General features: G+C 41.8%; 1 protein-coding gene and 1 non-coding gene across 2 annotated transcripts in view; one reads left to right on the plus strand and one right to left on the minus strand.

Moving 5' to 3' along the window:
* The window catches only part of LOC136399210 (zinc finger protein 615-like), a 54,480-nt gene extending 39,295 nt beyond the window's left edge, over positions 1-15,185 (minus strand). Inside the window, 4 exon segments of the mRNA XM_066374177.1 lie at positions 6,699-7,944; positions 12,257-12,383; positions 13,942-14,140; positions 15,096-15,185. Coding sequence (XP_066230274.1) covers positions 6,699-7,944; positions 12,257-12,383; positions 13,942-13,956 — 1,388 coding nt within the window. The 5' untranslated portion in view covers positions 13,957-14,140; positions 15,096-15,185.
* On the plus strand, positions 184-290 carry LOC136402005 (U6 spliceosomal RNA). The gene has a single exon (XR_010750915.1). It is a non-coding gene; the product is annotated as a U6 spliceosomal RNA (small nuclear RNA).
* Positions 15,186-15,890: the final 705 nt, after the last annotated feature.

Below are 15,890 nucleotides of genomic sequence, written 5' to 3' on the forward strand. Positions count from 1 at the left end.
GTCTCTAGGGTTTAGAGATGCGCTGTAGATGGCATTAAGCAGAGAGTGGGTAAAAAGGATTTATAAAGTTCCCGTTATGATTGGGGTGAAGAAAAACCGCGAACACAGTTATTAGCAAAAGGGGTGTGCTAACAGAGAGGCTTGGCTCTCCCTTGGGATGGGGGTGAAGCCAAAGCTCTGAGAGTGCTCCCTCCGGGCAGCACATGTACACAAATTGGACCCATATAGCGGAGAGTAGCGGCCCCTGCGCAGGGATGACACATAAATTCTGTGATGTGTTCCTCATTTTTGTGACTGGAATTAGGAAGTACAGAATGTCAATTATAAAAATGGTTACTGGGATATAAAGTACAGCATAGGTAATATTAAGGTGACTAATCGCCCTCCTTTAGGGAGGACAGTCCTTCTTTTGTAAGTTCCGTCCTCCCTCGAAAAGTGTCCTCCTACATGTCCTCCTTTTTGTTATTGGAAGACTATCTGTAAATGTCCATATTCGATCGATGCAGTCAATCCATTGCGTGTGATGTGATGTATTTGTATCTAAATGAGGACTTTTCTCTTACAATTATTAAAAATTAATAGGCATGTAAGCATAATTACAATATAAAATATTACAAATGTTTTTATTATGCATTTATCATATTATAGTGCAGAAGTCGGGAAACTTTTTGGCTGAGAGAGCCATGAACGCCACATATTTTAAAATGTAATTCCATAAGAGCTATACAACGACCCGTGTACGTTAGGCATTATCCAATAAAAATTTGGTGTTGTCCCGGAGGACAGCTGTGATTGGCTCCAGCCACCCACAACCATGAACATGAGCGGTAGGAAATGAATGGATTGTAATACATAAGAATGTTTTATATTTTTAACGTTATTATTTTTTTTTATTAAAGATTTGTCTGCAAGCCAGATGCAACCATCAAAAGAGCCACATCTGGCTCGCGAGCCATAGGTTCCCGACCACTGTCATAGTGCATTATTGTTGCAATGAATAAAATGTTTATTTTAGTTATGATACTGTTTTCTTCAATTTATTTTTGTCCTCCTTTTCATTGTAAAAAAGTTGGTCACCTTAGTAATATGGTCGATAATATTGTAATCACTGTATGGTGTCAGATCTGTAGTAGACTTAGCAGAGTGATCACTTTGCAAGCTACATAAACATATAATCACTCTTGTATACCTGAAACTATGTCAACTGTAATTGAAAATTAAATTTAAAATGTTTTTACTTGAGAAAGAGAAAAGGGTTTTGTTCAATATTGTGGCCCAACTGATGAGTTCTCACTGCAAAACCACCCTCAGAATTCTACAGCCAAGCTGAGAGTGTCTTCAAAATAACAGGATTGATCACTATGTTCAACTAGCAGGTGTTTTCTTCCTACTTGTGTCAAACAGTTCTGCATGCTGGGTAGAAAATATATATTTTTATATATATGCACACAGACAGACAAAAATACCCTTCCTTGCAGAGCTTTATATTCTATTGGAGATATCACATGAAGTTGTTGGTTTGATGTCCTCATTCTTGCAGGAGTGTTACGATTCTGCCTAAAATCCCTGGGTGGCAGAGCATTGAACAAAAGATTCTCAAGCCTTAAGATCTAATGGACTCTGCTTTGCTAAGTTTTGGATTCACTAGGAACCCATCACCCCTTTTTCTTCCTTCCAATTTCTCTTTTGGAATGGGAATGTCTGGCCTATCCCTGTTAACTTTAACAAATGGAGAGCCTCCAGAAAAATAAGTTTATTTGGGAGCAAAAACATTACAATTCTGGACATGCAAGCTAGGGCAGGACCATAAGCAAGTCTGAGGGACAAGGAAGAGGAATGTGTTCTATAAAGGAAAGGGTGAGGAGCAGTTAGAGGGGTATTGAAAACAAAGAGTCTATTGGACACTGGGCATTGGAAATGTCTTGCTTTTCATTGGCTGAGTAGTTGCCTAGGGAGATCTTCCTGCTGGCCTAGTAAATTAGAAACATCCTCCTGTTGGAGATGGAAAGTATGTCTCGGGCTTGGCGCTCTTAACAATGAGTAACAGGGTTTGCTAACTGCCCCCAAAGGCCCTCCCAACTCCAACTTCAGTTAAAGTTTCCAGTTATTTTCACACCCCTATCCCATCATTGTATTTTGGAAGCACCCAACTTCTCTGATTTCATAGGTTCACAACTGGAGAGGAATTCCGCCTCAGGGTAAGCTGTACCTCATGTCTCATTCATCTGACTTAGATGATATTTAGATGAGACTTTGAACTATAGACTTAGAGTTAATGCTGAAGTGAGTTAAGACTTTGGGGTTGATGGGATGGAATACATGTATTTTGAATACAAGGACATGAATGGGGGGGAGCACAAAATGAAATGTTATGTACTGAATGTTTGCTACAAATGCTTATGTTGAAGCCCTAATACCCAGTGTGACTATATTTGGAGAGGGGGCGCCTGAGGAAGTAATTAAAGTTAAATAAGGTTATAAAGGTGGGGCTTTGATCCAACAAGTTTAATGTACTTGTAAGAGATACCAAAGAACTATCTCTTTCTCAGTGCAGACAAGTGAAGGAAAGGCCATGTGACACCGCAAGGAGCCAGCTGTCCGCAAGCCAGAAGAGGATCCTCACCAGGAACCAAATCTGCTGGAACCTTAATCTTGGACTTTTGGCCTTTAGAACTGTAAGAAAATCTGTTAAACTATCCGCTCTGTGATATTTGTTATTGCAGCCAGATATAGTGGTAAATTACATTGCTTTAGAAAATTAAACACATTTTAACCTACTTTGCATTCTTTGGATAAACCCAACATAGTCAGGAAGTAGATATTTATCTCTATATATTGCTTATGTGTTGAATAGAAATCTGGGAAATATTTGCAGAATCATGGTAGAATATAATTTTGGATCAAGGAAATTTAATATGGGTTTACCATGAATTGATTCTGGCTTTAACATGTGAGCTCAATTAGAGTGCTTCTAACAGTTTGCTTGGTAGGTGGAGTAAAACTGACTCAAAAGTGTCCTCCACTAAATAAGTTTCAATGTCAGAAATTCCTTCATATTCTGCAAAGTATCCAAAGTATATATATGAAGTTAGGTATGCTAAAGTGGATTTATCATATAAAATCAGCTTCCCCAATCCTTAAATATGTATCCCAGGAGCATCCAGAAGACAGTCTCTTCACTAAAGCTGATCTTGCTGATGGAAGTATATTATAAGAGTCTGTTACTTTACATGAAGAGGTATACTAACACTTGAACTTAGGCTGATAAGCTAATGATACATGCTATAAAATCAGAGGAGCTCCTTAAAAGGAGATAAATAGCTCTGGCCAGTTGACTCAGTGGTAGAGCATAGCATATGGAAGTCCCAGGTTCAATTCCTGGTCAGAGCACACAGGTGAAGTGCATATCTGCTTCTCCAACTCTCCCCCTTTCATTTTTCTGTCTCTCTCTCTTTCCCTCTTGCAGCCATGGCAGGATTGGAGCAAGTTGGCCATGGGAGCTGAGGATGGTTCCATGGCCTCTACCTCAGGCACTAAAAAGAGCTAGGTTCAGAGCAACACCCCAGATGGGCAGAGCATCACCCCCTAGTGGGCATGCCAGGTTGATCCCAGTTGGGGCACATGTGGGAGTCTGTCTCAATGCCTCCCTGCCTCTCACTGAATTAAAAAAAAAAAAAAGAGAGATAATTAAACATACTCAGTTCCTCTAAAGGGAGAATAAAAGGGGAGCAAAGAACAGATGGCATAAATAGGATATTACATATTATTAATTTAAGCCTAATCATGTTCTTACATTATTATTATTTTTTATTCATTTTTAGAGGACAGAGAGGGAGAGAAAGAGACAGAGAGAGAGAAGGGAGGGAGGAGCTGGAAGCATCAACTCCCATATGTGCCTTGACCAGGCAAGCCCAGGGTTTCGAACCGGTGACCTCAGTATTTCCAGGTCGACGTTTTATCCACTGCGCCACCACAGGTCAGGCATGTTCTTACATTAAATATAAATGAACTAAATACAATAAAAGAAACAGATACTGTCAACTAGATTAAAAAAACCAACGTCCAACTATATGCTGCCTACCAGAAAACCACTTTAAATATTAAATCACAAGTAGTTTAAAAGTAGACCATGACAGTGACATGAAAGATAAAGAATAAAAAGGCACAAGTCAAATTTCTAGAGATAAAAAACTATAATTTTCTTTATAATTTTTTAAAATGTATTTATTGATTTTTAGAGAGATAGAAAGGGAGATAGAAACATCAATCTGTTTCTGTATGTGCCCTGACCAGGATCAAACCAGCAACCTTTGTATATCAGGATGATGCTCTAACTAACCAGGCTCTCCAGCCAGGGCACACAATTTCTGAGATAAACACACTGGATACGCCTGACCTGTGATGGCGCAGTGGATAAAGTGTCAACCTGGAGTGCAGAGGTTGCCAGTTCAAGGCCCTGGGCTTGCCTGGTCAAGGCACATATGGGAGTTGATGCTACTTGCTCTGACCCCCTTTTCTCTCTCTCTAAAAATGAATAAAATCTAAAATAAAATTGGAAAAGAGTGAATTAAAAAATTTTTTTAAAGTGTATGTAAAAAACCCCAATAAAACAGATACACTGGATACAACTAATGCAGATTAGACATTGCAGAAAAAAGATCAGTGAATCTGAAGACAGAGCATTAGAAATTATCCCAAATAAGCCCTGACCAGATAGCTTGGTTGGTTAGAGCATCGTCCTGAAGCAGAGGTTGCCGGGTTTGATCCCCAGTCAGGACACATACAGGAACAGATTGATGTTCCTGCCTTTCTCTTGCTCTATCCCTTCCTCTCTCTAAAATCAACAAAAAAATAAAATAAAATAAAAAATTTGGAAAAAACTATCCAAAACAAAACATGGGAGAACAAACGACCAAAAAGTATGAACAGTATTTTAAACTATTGTTGTATGCAAGATCAGTGAACTTGATAACAAGGCAAAAGAAAGTATACAAACTCAAGTACAAAGAGAACAAAAGCTAATAAAAGCTTTTATTAAGAGAAAAGCGTGGATTTCCTGGCTGATGAGTTAGAGGTATCATTGTAACATGTACCAGTGTGGAACAGGATTTTCCACATTCAGTGACCTGATGTTTGGCTTTATTTATAAATTATTGTTAAATTCATCTGTGGACATTAAGTTAATTTATGAATTTAATAGTTTATTTTCTGAAGTACTTCAGTTGTCTGAAATATTTGAATAAAGCCAAAAAATACAATAGCTAATCATCATATATTGGGTGGGTATTGAAAACCTTTTTTAAAGAATCCACAAATGGAAAAGTGAGTATGTGGTAACTGTAGTGGAATAATCCATTGCATGGCCTTGGATGGGAACACAGCCAACAAGAAAAGAATGTTTTGCCAAGAGAATTGTTCTGTGACTTGAAGACGGGTCACTGAAATAGGTCTGTCTATGTGACTGAAGGCAGTTACTGGGCTTTTCTCAGTAAAACATTCTCATAAGATTTCTGTACTTTCCAGGGTTTTCCCTTAAGATAAGGAGAGGAATGTTATGGGATCCATAGAAGCAATAGCAATTAATGCCTTCTGATATTATGTTGTTACTAAGCTATCTTGCAGGTGCACTCCATGTATCTTTAAGTAAAAGTTACACTTGATGTTATGCCAATTTCTCAGTAAACAAACTTTTTGAAGTCTTGTGAATAAAATTAGGACACAGCATGAACTCGGGGCCATTTGCCTGAGCGAGCGGTGGTCCTTTGCTAGTCCTTGATGATTTTGTCTGCTGATCTCTCTCTCTCTGCGCTCCCGACTCACAACAACAGATAACCTTAAGCATTGCTTTGGGGTGGAGACTATTTCCTTTAAATTATGGAATCGTTAACATAGTCACTAGGAATATGGGTCTAGGTAGCCTGTCCAAAAATGTTTATCAGGTGTACTATATGATGTATAATGAACTTGGAAATAGTACAAAAAGCTCTCAAACATTTTTCATTTTCACAAGCCTTCTTTGATTCACAAAAACTTTCATGTTTTGTAAAAGGTATTCAACATTTAGAGTGTTCACAGTATTTCATTAGTATTTTTATTTTATGTGCCCATATCTTGGTGTATCAGGACAACGGTCTAACCAACTAAACTACTCAACCAGAGCCTCAGTATTTAGTATCTTTATGATTTCAACTGTTAACAGATGAAGCAGAATGTACCACTGAAAACCCTGCCACATTCACTGCTCCCAACAGACTCTCTCCAGTACATACTGAGTCCTATTAAGGGCAAGGACATTCACTTTATCACATTTCTATCTACTATGAGCTCACTATTTTTTCCTGGGTGTTTTTTGTGGCATAAAAGATGATTGACCATTGAAGGCTTAAAAAAATTCACTTGTTTCATAACGTTTCTCTCCTGTATAAACTCTCTGTTGTCTGCTGAGACTGCATGTCTGGTAACGGGCTGTCCCACAGTGACTACATTCCTCTCTACTAGGACCCCACTGATGTTTAATGCCATCTGAGGGATCACAGAAGGCATCTATCTGCACAGACACCGTATGAACAGGGCTTTACCTCTGTAGGAGTTCACCAGTATCTAATAAACTGCGAACACTTGTGGGAGGACATTCCACTTCTACTGAATCTACATGTTTCTCTCTTGTGTGCATCGTCTTATGTTTCACTAGACATGACATGTGGGAAAAAGCTTTCCCACACTCATCGCATCCATCGAGTCGCTCCCCTGTATGAGCTCTCTGATGGACACTGAGCATTGTCTTTGTAGTGAAGGCTTTGCCACAGTCACTGCACGTGTAGGGTTTTTCTCTCGTGTGAATTCTCTGGTGTTTAATGAGTCCTGATTTCTGTGAACAGGATTTTCCGCATTCGGTACATACAAAGGGAGTCTTTCCTGTATGAAACCGCTGATGTGCTATGAGACAGGCCTTCTGGCTGAAGGCCTTCCCACATTCAGTGCAGCCATAGGGTTTCTCTCCTGTGTGAATCCGCTGATGTATGATGAGATTGCCTTTCTGAATGAAGCCTTTGCCACAGTCACTGCATGTGTAAGATTTCTCTCCTGTGTGAATTTTCTGATGTAGAATGAGCTGTGACTTTCTGAAGAAACCTTTCCCACATTCACTGCATCCATGGGGTTTTTCTCTTTCAATTCTCTGATGTGTATTGAGCTCTTCCTTCCTGCAGAAGGCTTTCCCACATTCAGTACACGCATAAGGTTTCTCTCCTGTGTGTACCCTCTGGTGTTCAGTTAGCCTCAACTTTCTGGAGAACGCTTTCCCACACATACTGCACACATGGGGTTTGTTTCCTGTGTGACTCTTCTGATGTTCGGTCAGCTGAAATTTCCTGAGAAAGGCTTTTCCACACTCACTGCATGCATGAGGTTTCTCTCCACTGTGAGTTCGCTGATGTTCAGTGAGCTTGAACTTTTTGGAGAAAGTTTTCCCACATACACTGCATCCATGGGGTTTCTTTCCTGTATGAATTCTCTTATGTTCCATGAGCTGAGGCTTCTTGAGGAAGGCTTTCCCACATTCAGTACATTCATAGGCCTTCTCTATTTTGTGCGTTTGCTGAAGTTTAAGGAATTGTGACTTAGTCCTTGTGGGTTTTCCGTTTTCATGGAATTTAATCTCAGTAGGAGTTAGCTCATGGTTTGCACGAAGAAAGGACTTTCCATCTCCATTAAACTCAGCGGGCTCCTTTATGTCACAGCTTCTCCTCTGGTTGATTAAATCAAAATATGATTTCAGAGTTTTTCCATGGAAATCAAACATATGATTTGGCCTTATAGGTAAGTGAGTTTTGCTCTGAAGAACAATATTTCCAAATGCATTCTGTTCATAACGCTGTTTCATCACCTTCAGCATTTTTTGGTTTTGCAAGCGCCACTGCAGATGATCATCAACTTCCTCAATTTCTAGGAAAGGAGAGAACAGTGAATACTCCCATGAACATCATATGGAATACAGTTGCTTCAAAAATACCTTGGGGCCCTGACCAGTTGGCTCAGTGGATAAAGTGTTGGCCTGGCATGCAGACATTCCAAATTTGATCCCTGGTCAGGGTACACATGAGAAGCAACCATCTGCTTCTCTTCCCCTTCCTCTCCCGCTTCTCTCTGTCTTCCCCTCTTGCAGCCAGTGGCTCGATTGGTTGGAGCATCAGCCCTGGGTGCTAAGGATAGCTCCGCTGATTCAAGCACTGGCCCCAGACAGGGGTTGCCGGGTGGATCCCAGTTGGGGCACATGCAGAAGTCTGTCTGTCTTCCCTTCTCTCACTTAAAAAAAAAAAATCCTTGGGATAGGCTAGCACTTTAGTGGAAAACATATATTAATGTAAAAGAGTTCCAAGTATCAATGTGCCTAATCTTTTTGAAAACTTTTTAAAATTGCAGTTAAATATTTATAAAATAAAATAGACCATTTTAACCATTTGTAAGTGTACACTGTTTTGCAACTGGTACCACCATCCCTCTCTGCAACATTTTCACCTTCCCCAGCTCTCTCAATCTTTTTACCCCCACCTTCCTCCCTAAAATCAATAAATAATTTTTTTTAAAAAATGAAAAATAGGCCCTGGCTGGACAGGTTGATTGGTCAGAGCATCATTCTGAAGCACAGAGATTATGGTTCAATCCCAGTTAGAGCACATAAAGGAACAGATCAATGTGTCTGCTCTCTCTTACTCTCTTCCTTTCTCTCTCTAAAATCAATAAAATAAACATTTAAAAAAAATAAAAAATGGGCCCTGGCCGGGGAGCTCAGAGTATCATCCTGAGATACTGAGGTTCCAGGGTTGCGCGTTGATTCCCAATCAGGGCACATACAAGAGACAACCAAAGATGGCATGAATAAGTGGAACAAGCCAATGTTTCTCTCTCTCTAAAAATCAATAAAAAAATAATAATAAATAACAAAAATAAAATTCTAACAAAATCTTGGGTGCTCATCTAAACATGCTAAAATATACCACTCTGCATTATGTAGGCCAGGGTTCAGGAACCTTTTTGGCTGAGAGAGCCATGAACACCACATATTTTAAAATGTAATTCGGTTGAGAGCCATACAAGGACCCATGTATGTTATGCATTATCCAATAAAAATTTGGTGTTGTCCCGGAGGACAGCTGTGATTGGCTCCAGCCACCCACAACCATGAACATGAGCGATAGGAATTGAATGGATTATAATACATGAGAATGTTTTATATTTTTAACGTTATTATTTTTTTATTAAAGATTTGTCTGTGAGCCAGATGCAGCCATCAAAAGAGCCACATCTGGCTCACGAGCCATAGGTTCCCAACCCCTGATGTAGGCCATTATCAGACTAACTTTCCCAAAACACCAATCTCAGTTTTCTGTCAACATTCTGACCTTACATGTAGCTGTGACACATTCTCATGTTCCCACAGAAAGAGGGACATGATGAACTTTCACAACATGCTAGTTGGACCCACAGTCTCCTCTAGAAGCAGTTCTGCTATAGCACCAGATATGGGAACTGTCACCTTCTTCATCATGCTGTCCCTGGTATACTAATCTCTCATCTTACCAATGGTACCTTTCTCAATTCTACAGTTATGTCTCTGCTAGCAACTGTTAGCGGGTCCTAAAGGAACACCTTTCTTCTAGACCAAGACTCATGGCAGGACCTGGGGTAGCTTAGTTGGTTAGAGCATCCCAATACACCAAGGTTACAGGTTTGAACCTGGTCAGGGCACATATAAGAATCAACTAATGAACGCATAAATAAGTAGAACAATAAATCAATGTTTTTTTCTCTCACTCTTCCTCTCTAAAATCAATAAGTAAATTTTTTAAAAAGTATGAACTCATGCCTGGCTTGTGGTGGTACAGTGGATAAAGCACTGACCTAGAAGGCTGAGGTTGCTGGTTTGAGGCCCTAGGCTTGCCTAGTCAAGGCATATACAATAATCAATGAGCAACTAAAGTGAAGGAACTATGACTTGATACTTCTTGCTCCCCACCCCTTCCTCTCGGTGTAAAATCAAAAAATAAAATCTTTAAAATTATTTTTTTAAACAGCACTAGCCAGATGGCTTGGTTGGTTAAAGCACTGTCTCAAAGTGCAGAGGTTGCCAGTTCGATCCTCGATCAGGGCACATACAGGAACAGATCTATGTTCCTCTCTCTCTCTTTCTTGGTCACTTGCTCTTTCTCTCTCTCCTTCCCTCTCTTGGTAATATCAATAAATAAAAATTTAGCCTGACCAAGCAGTGGCACAGTGGGACCCAGGTTCAAACCCCAAGGTCACTGGCTTGAGTGCAGGCTCACCAGCTTGAGTGTGGGATCATAGACATGACTCCATGGTTGTTAGTTTGAGCCCAAAGGTCACTAGCTTGAAGACCAAAGTCACTGGCTTGTGCCCAAGGTCGCTGGCTTGAGCAAGGGGTCACTGACTCAGCTGTAGTCCCCAGTCAAGGCACATATGAGAAAGCAGTCAATGAACAACTAAGATGCCACAACTATGAGTTGATGCTTCTCATCTCTCTCCCTTCCTGTCTGTCTCTCTCTCACTAAAAGTATGAACTCATAATGAGTTACCATGAAGACAGAATATATATGGCAGTACCATATAGATTAGACAGTGGTATGGAAATACAGAAAAGTCTCCACAGAGAAAATGAACTTTACACATTGTAATAAAGGTAGGATTTAGGCCTATAAGACAGAACAAGGAATAGAAACAGATACTTTGAAGGAGCTAAGAGTGGAGGAACAAAGTTAGGGAAGCAGATTAATCCACATTAAAATACCAGGTTACCATGGGGTCAAGTTGGATGTTATGAAGGGAAGTAAGTACTTCCCAGTAGGGCAAGAAGGTGCATTAGTCGGAAGGCAAGGAAGAACTGAAAAGTTTTCTCTTAGAAGAGAGACATGGAAGGACCAATTTCATGAGAAGAGGTAAAAGGAACACAAATTCATACTCGGACAAGTGACAAAGAATCAGAAGATTTGAAAATCCAAGCAAGAAAAATCACGGGGGAGCTCTCTCTCTCCCGGGAGCATGCCTACCTCTCTTCCCCCACAGGCAAGCATCTCCTAAACTCTAAGGGTCCTCATGAGACTTGCAACCAGGGAGCAGCGGGCAGCAGCAGCTCGTCCCAGGCTCACCCCATGCACCTGTCTCCAAGGCCCCTTTTCTCTGACTTGCAGTTAGCAAAGCAGCCCCACCTAAGCTCTCTCCTGTTGCTGCTTCTAAGCCCTTCCTTGCCTCACTGTCCCCAGCTTTAATAAATGTATCATACCCACAAAAAGAAAAAAAATAGTAATTTTAGGGAGAAAAAAGATATCATGTAACAAGAAATAAAGAGGGAGAAGTTCCAAGTGATAACAGGGTAAATTTTCCTCTAAATTCCTACAAAGAAAAAGAGCTCCTGTATGGGAACAGGGACACAGAATACCTGTTTCTATCTCCTCAGACACCCTGATTCCTGGAACGTCTTCTCCCAATGACTGGAAAGGGACTTCCACAGGCTTCCCCTCTTGCTCATCTGGAAGGGTCTGACTGTGGATTTTTTTTTTTTTTTTTTAACAGGGACAGAGAGAGAGTCAGAGAGAGGGATAGACAGGGATAGACAGACAGGAACGGAGAGAGATGAGAAGCATCAATCATCAGTTTTTCGTTGCAACACCTTAGTTGTTCATTGATTGCTTTCTCATATGTGCCTTGACCGCAGGCCTTCAGCAGACTGAGTAACCCCTTGCTTCAGCCAGCGACCTTGGGTCCAAGCTGGTGAGCTTTTTGCTCAAGCCATGAGCCCGCACTCAAGCTGGCAACCTCGGGGTCTCGAATCTGGGTCCTCTGCATCCCAGTCCTATGCTCTATCCACTGCGCCACCACTTGGTCAGGCTGACTGTGGATTTCATCTTCTGATGTCCACGGTGGTTCTCCCTGTTCCAATCTGAAGAGCACATCTGGTTTGCTAGCTTGATACCCTGCTCATGGGAAATGACAGGAGACTTAGGCCTATCAGATTGCACTGGAGATCTGTGATGCTGTGAGAATTCTACATTTTAGGGACTGCACAATTTTCATGTTTACAATTAAAGAGTTTCCTCTAAGATATGATTATACCTTTTCATGTCAGGCCAGGGAGGGGACTAAGACTCTACCATTTCAGAGCACCACACATAGTCGAGAGCTTTCAGAAGATGAGAAAGGCACTGATTGGGGACCCTGAGTGACACAGGGGAGCTGTCCTCACCCACTGACACCAGGTGGCTGTAGATCTCCAACATCACGTCCCGGTACAGGTCCTTCTGATCGGGGTCCAGGAGCTGCCACTCCTCCCGGGTGAAGTCCACAGCCACATCCTCCAGTGTCAGCAATTCCTGAAAAAACACAATCCTGTTCAATATGGTGTTTATTTATTGAAATGGAAGGCATGAGATAATAGAAAATATATATATTGGTCTCTGTCCGTGGTTCCTGACACAGGGCTCCCAAAACCGTTTTAAATTCCTAAGTGATAAGAACAGTATGAGTGTCTTTGTTCTAATGAGGTGACTTTGAGTGGACACCTGGGTGGGAGCTGGTCACCAAAAAGAGTAGACCATGATCAGAAGCTTGGAATTTTCATGCCTGGACTATGGTGGCACAGTGGATAAAATGCTGACCTGGAATGCTGAGGTCACCGGTTCAAAACCCTGGGCTTACCTGGTCAAGGCACATATGGGAGTTGATGTTTCCTGATCCTCCCCCACCCCTTTCCTCTCTCTCTCTCCCCTCTCTAAAATGAATAAAGAAAATCCTTAAGAAAAAAAAACAACCTTTGAATTTTCAGACTCAGTCCCTATTCTATTGAGTAGAGGGAAGTGCTGAAAATGGAACTAATGCTCAATCATGCATACATGAGGAAGCCTTCATAAAAATCCCAAAAGTTTCATTTGCAGAGTTTGGGTCAGTGAACAAGGGGAGGAGTGGCCCCTGGAGAGGGGCTGAAGCACCACACCCCTTCCTATCCCTTCCTCCATACCCAGCCCTCCACACTTCCTTCATCACCAAGCTGGGGCCTCCTGAAAAACTGTGTCCACTGAATGCTCCTTAGTCTAGTCCCAGAGGAGACTCGGAATAATCATGCAAGAAGCAGCCATACACAACGTGCTTAGACATCTTTTAGAAGAATGCTACTCAGAACACAGTCCACCATTCCAACTCTAGAAAGAAACCATCAGAGAAATTTGCCAAGACTTCAGTGCCACAAAATGCTGACATCTCCTGAAGAGCTGATCTGCTTTCTGTTTCAGTCAGTGCATATCATCATGTACTCATGAGTCCCTGGTTGCCAATGGCTGTCAGAAATAGCAGATACAAGTTGACAGTTTATGTAACAAACATGGTCCTGAAGTCATACATTATATATTCCAACACTGGTCATATAATATGAACTCTAGGAGCAATATATTCCTGGTCCCATTCTGTCCTGATTTTGAAGATACGGTCTAAACATTTCTCCCCAGAGCCCATTTTTCCCAACTTATGCTTTTTTATAATATTGAACTGATTTTTTTCAGGCCTCCACAAAACCATGAGAGAATCAAGTTAAGAATAAAACAAACCAAAAGTTGCCTGACCAGGTGGTGGTGTAGTGGATAGAGCATCGGACTGAGACGCAGGGGACCCAGGTTCGAAACCCCAAGGTCACTGATTTCAGCGCGGGTTCATCTGGTTTGAGCACAGCTCACCAGCTTGAACCCAAGGTCGCTGGCTTGAGCAAGGGGTCACTCGGTCTGCTGTAGCCCCCCCGGTCAAGGCACATAAAAGAAAGCAATCAATGAACAACTAAGGTGCCGCAACAAAGAATTGATGCTTCTCATCTTTCTCCCTTCCTGTCTATCTGTCCCTATCCGTCCCTCTCTCTGTCTCTGTCACAAAAATAAAATAAGTCACCTGGGCTTTTGTCATTTTCTTCTGTTTTGAGAAATGCCCATTGACAAGAATAGTGTTACAGTCACTTGTGAATCTGCCCTAAATTTCTGTTCAGGAATCTGTCTCAGGTCAAAGATGTTCCATGAAATGACCAGATGCAACTCCAGGCACCTCCTACATGTCCTTTACTTGATTTCTCCAGCTCTTGGGAATCCAGGACCTGTGGGGGTAAAAACAAGTTCATTTTGGATGATACATTCCCTTGGAGGCCCAGATGCTGTCACTGCTGCTATGCACCTACCTTAATTCAAAGCCAATATTGCCGTCTCTTTATTTGGTGCTCCCAAAGCCTTTATACCGTGGGGCTTTAAAATATGAGTCTGAATGTGAGGCAGGTAATGCCTTCTGGGAAGTGAAAGTAGCATGAACAAGAAAAAGAAGGTAGAAAAATAAGGCCAATACAGCATGAAGACTCAAAAAATCAAATTACACCAGTGTTTCCAGTTTATGTGAATTATAAAAATTTGCAGAAAAAAACCCACAGAAATGGAAATATACTAACACATGAATAAGAGTTATCTTTGGAAAACATAATTTGGGACCTAGAAAATGTTATTTTTATTGGTTCAGACTTTACTTTTAGAAAGAATCTGAAATATCCAAATGTTTGCAGTAAGAAAGAAACTTCATCTTTAATATCAAGTTTACCAGTTTAGATTAGCTTAGTCCTTGATCTCCCTAAACTTCCCATCTGTAGAGAGGAAAAGAAAGGGTGATGTGGGGGCCTAAGGAGATTTGCAAACAGACTTTGAAGGCCTGAAGAAGACTGTACCGTTCATCAGGTCTGTCTCACGCCTGCTCCTCTGTCACCGAGACCCATACCGAATCCAGACACCATATTCATTGAGAAATACCACGTTCGCTCCGGTTCTCAATCAGTGACCTGCAAAGACCCCAAACTCTGACCTGAGGACTCTCAGTCCTCGATTTCGATAGACCTTTAAGGCCTGGCCCCCAGAGATCTCCCAACCTGAACATCCAAGGCACCGCAAGTTCAGACCCAGAGTCCCGGACCACCAGCTCTCCCCACGGACTCTACCAGCTCCTCCCTACCCGAACGCCCACATATCCTCTCTCTCCTGTAACCTATTCCACGGAGAGACTCCCACACTGACCTGGTGTTTCTCCTGATCCCACTGCGATCTCCTAACAGCCACATTCAACGTGAGGGAATTCTTTCATCGCATCCCTTAAGCGTAGCCAAGGGAACCCGCCTACGACAGCGGAAGAAGGACGGAACTATTTCTACGAAACACTGACAACTGGACTTCCGGCTTCTCAGAAGGCAACGTATCCGCTCCCTCCGCGCTACTGCTCTCTGGGGGCGGCCACATCTTTGAATATTTGTCGTACAGAACGGAAGTAGCTATTTTTGCTCCACGCCACTAACCGCTGTGACTCACGACAGTGAAAGTGCTGTCCCTCACCTGACACTTCAGCCCCTAAGCGGAGAAGCTGGACAGGTTGCGAACAACACTGCACAAAAACTGCATATATTTTGCCGAGGCTCCCGTTACAGAAGGCAAACATGGCGAGGGCTACGTCGACCTCAGCGACAAGAAATCGTTAGAAATGGTCCAGTAAGCGGGGCCATCTTGGAAAAATTTCAGTTGTCCGTACGGCAAAGAACGGGGCCGGAAAGCAGGAAAAAGGAGCTAGACCACTAAACTTGGATGGTAAAGGGCTCGTGAGAAAGTGCCTGCGTCTCACCTAGTGAGATGAGACTTAAGTGTGAGAGTCAAAATATAAATTTGTAGCCAGGGTCGCCTTTGTTTCAGGCCAGCTTGGGAAATTTGAAGTTTGAAATTGAGGTGTATGAAGTAATATTCAAAAGCCACATACTGATGTCGCAGTGCCAGCAATGAGCCGTACAGTAAATGGTTTGTTTTTTGTTTTTTACAGGGACTGAG

Source organism: Saccopteryx leptura, chromosome 3, assembly GCF_036850995.1.
Source record: "Saccopteryx leptura isolate mSacLep1 chromosome 3, mSacLep1_pri_phased_curated, whole genome shotgun sequence".
Taxonomy (NCBI): Eukaryota; Metazoa; Chordata; class Mammalia; order Chiroptera; family Emballonuridae; genus Saccopteryx; species Saccopteryx leptura.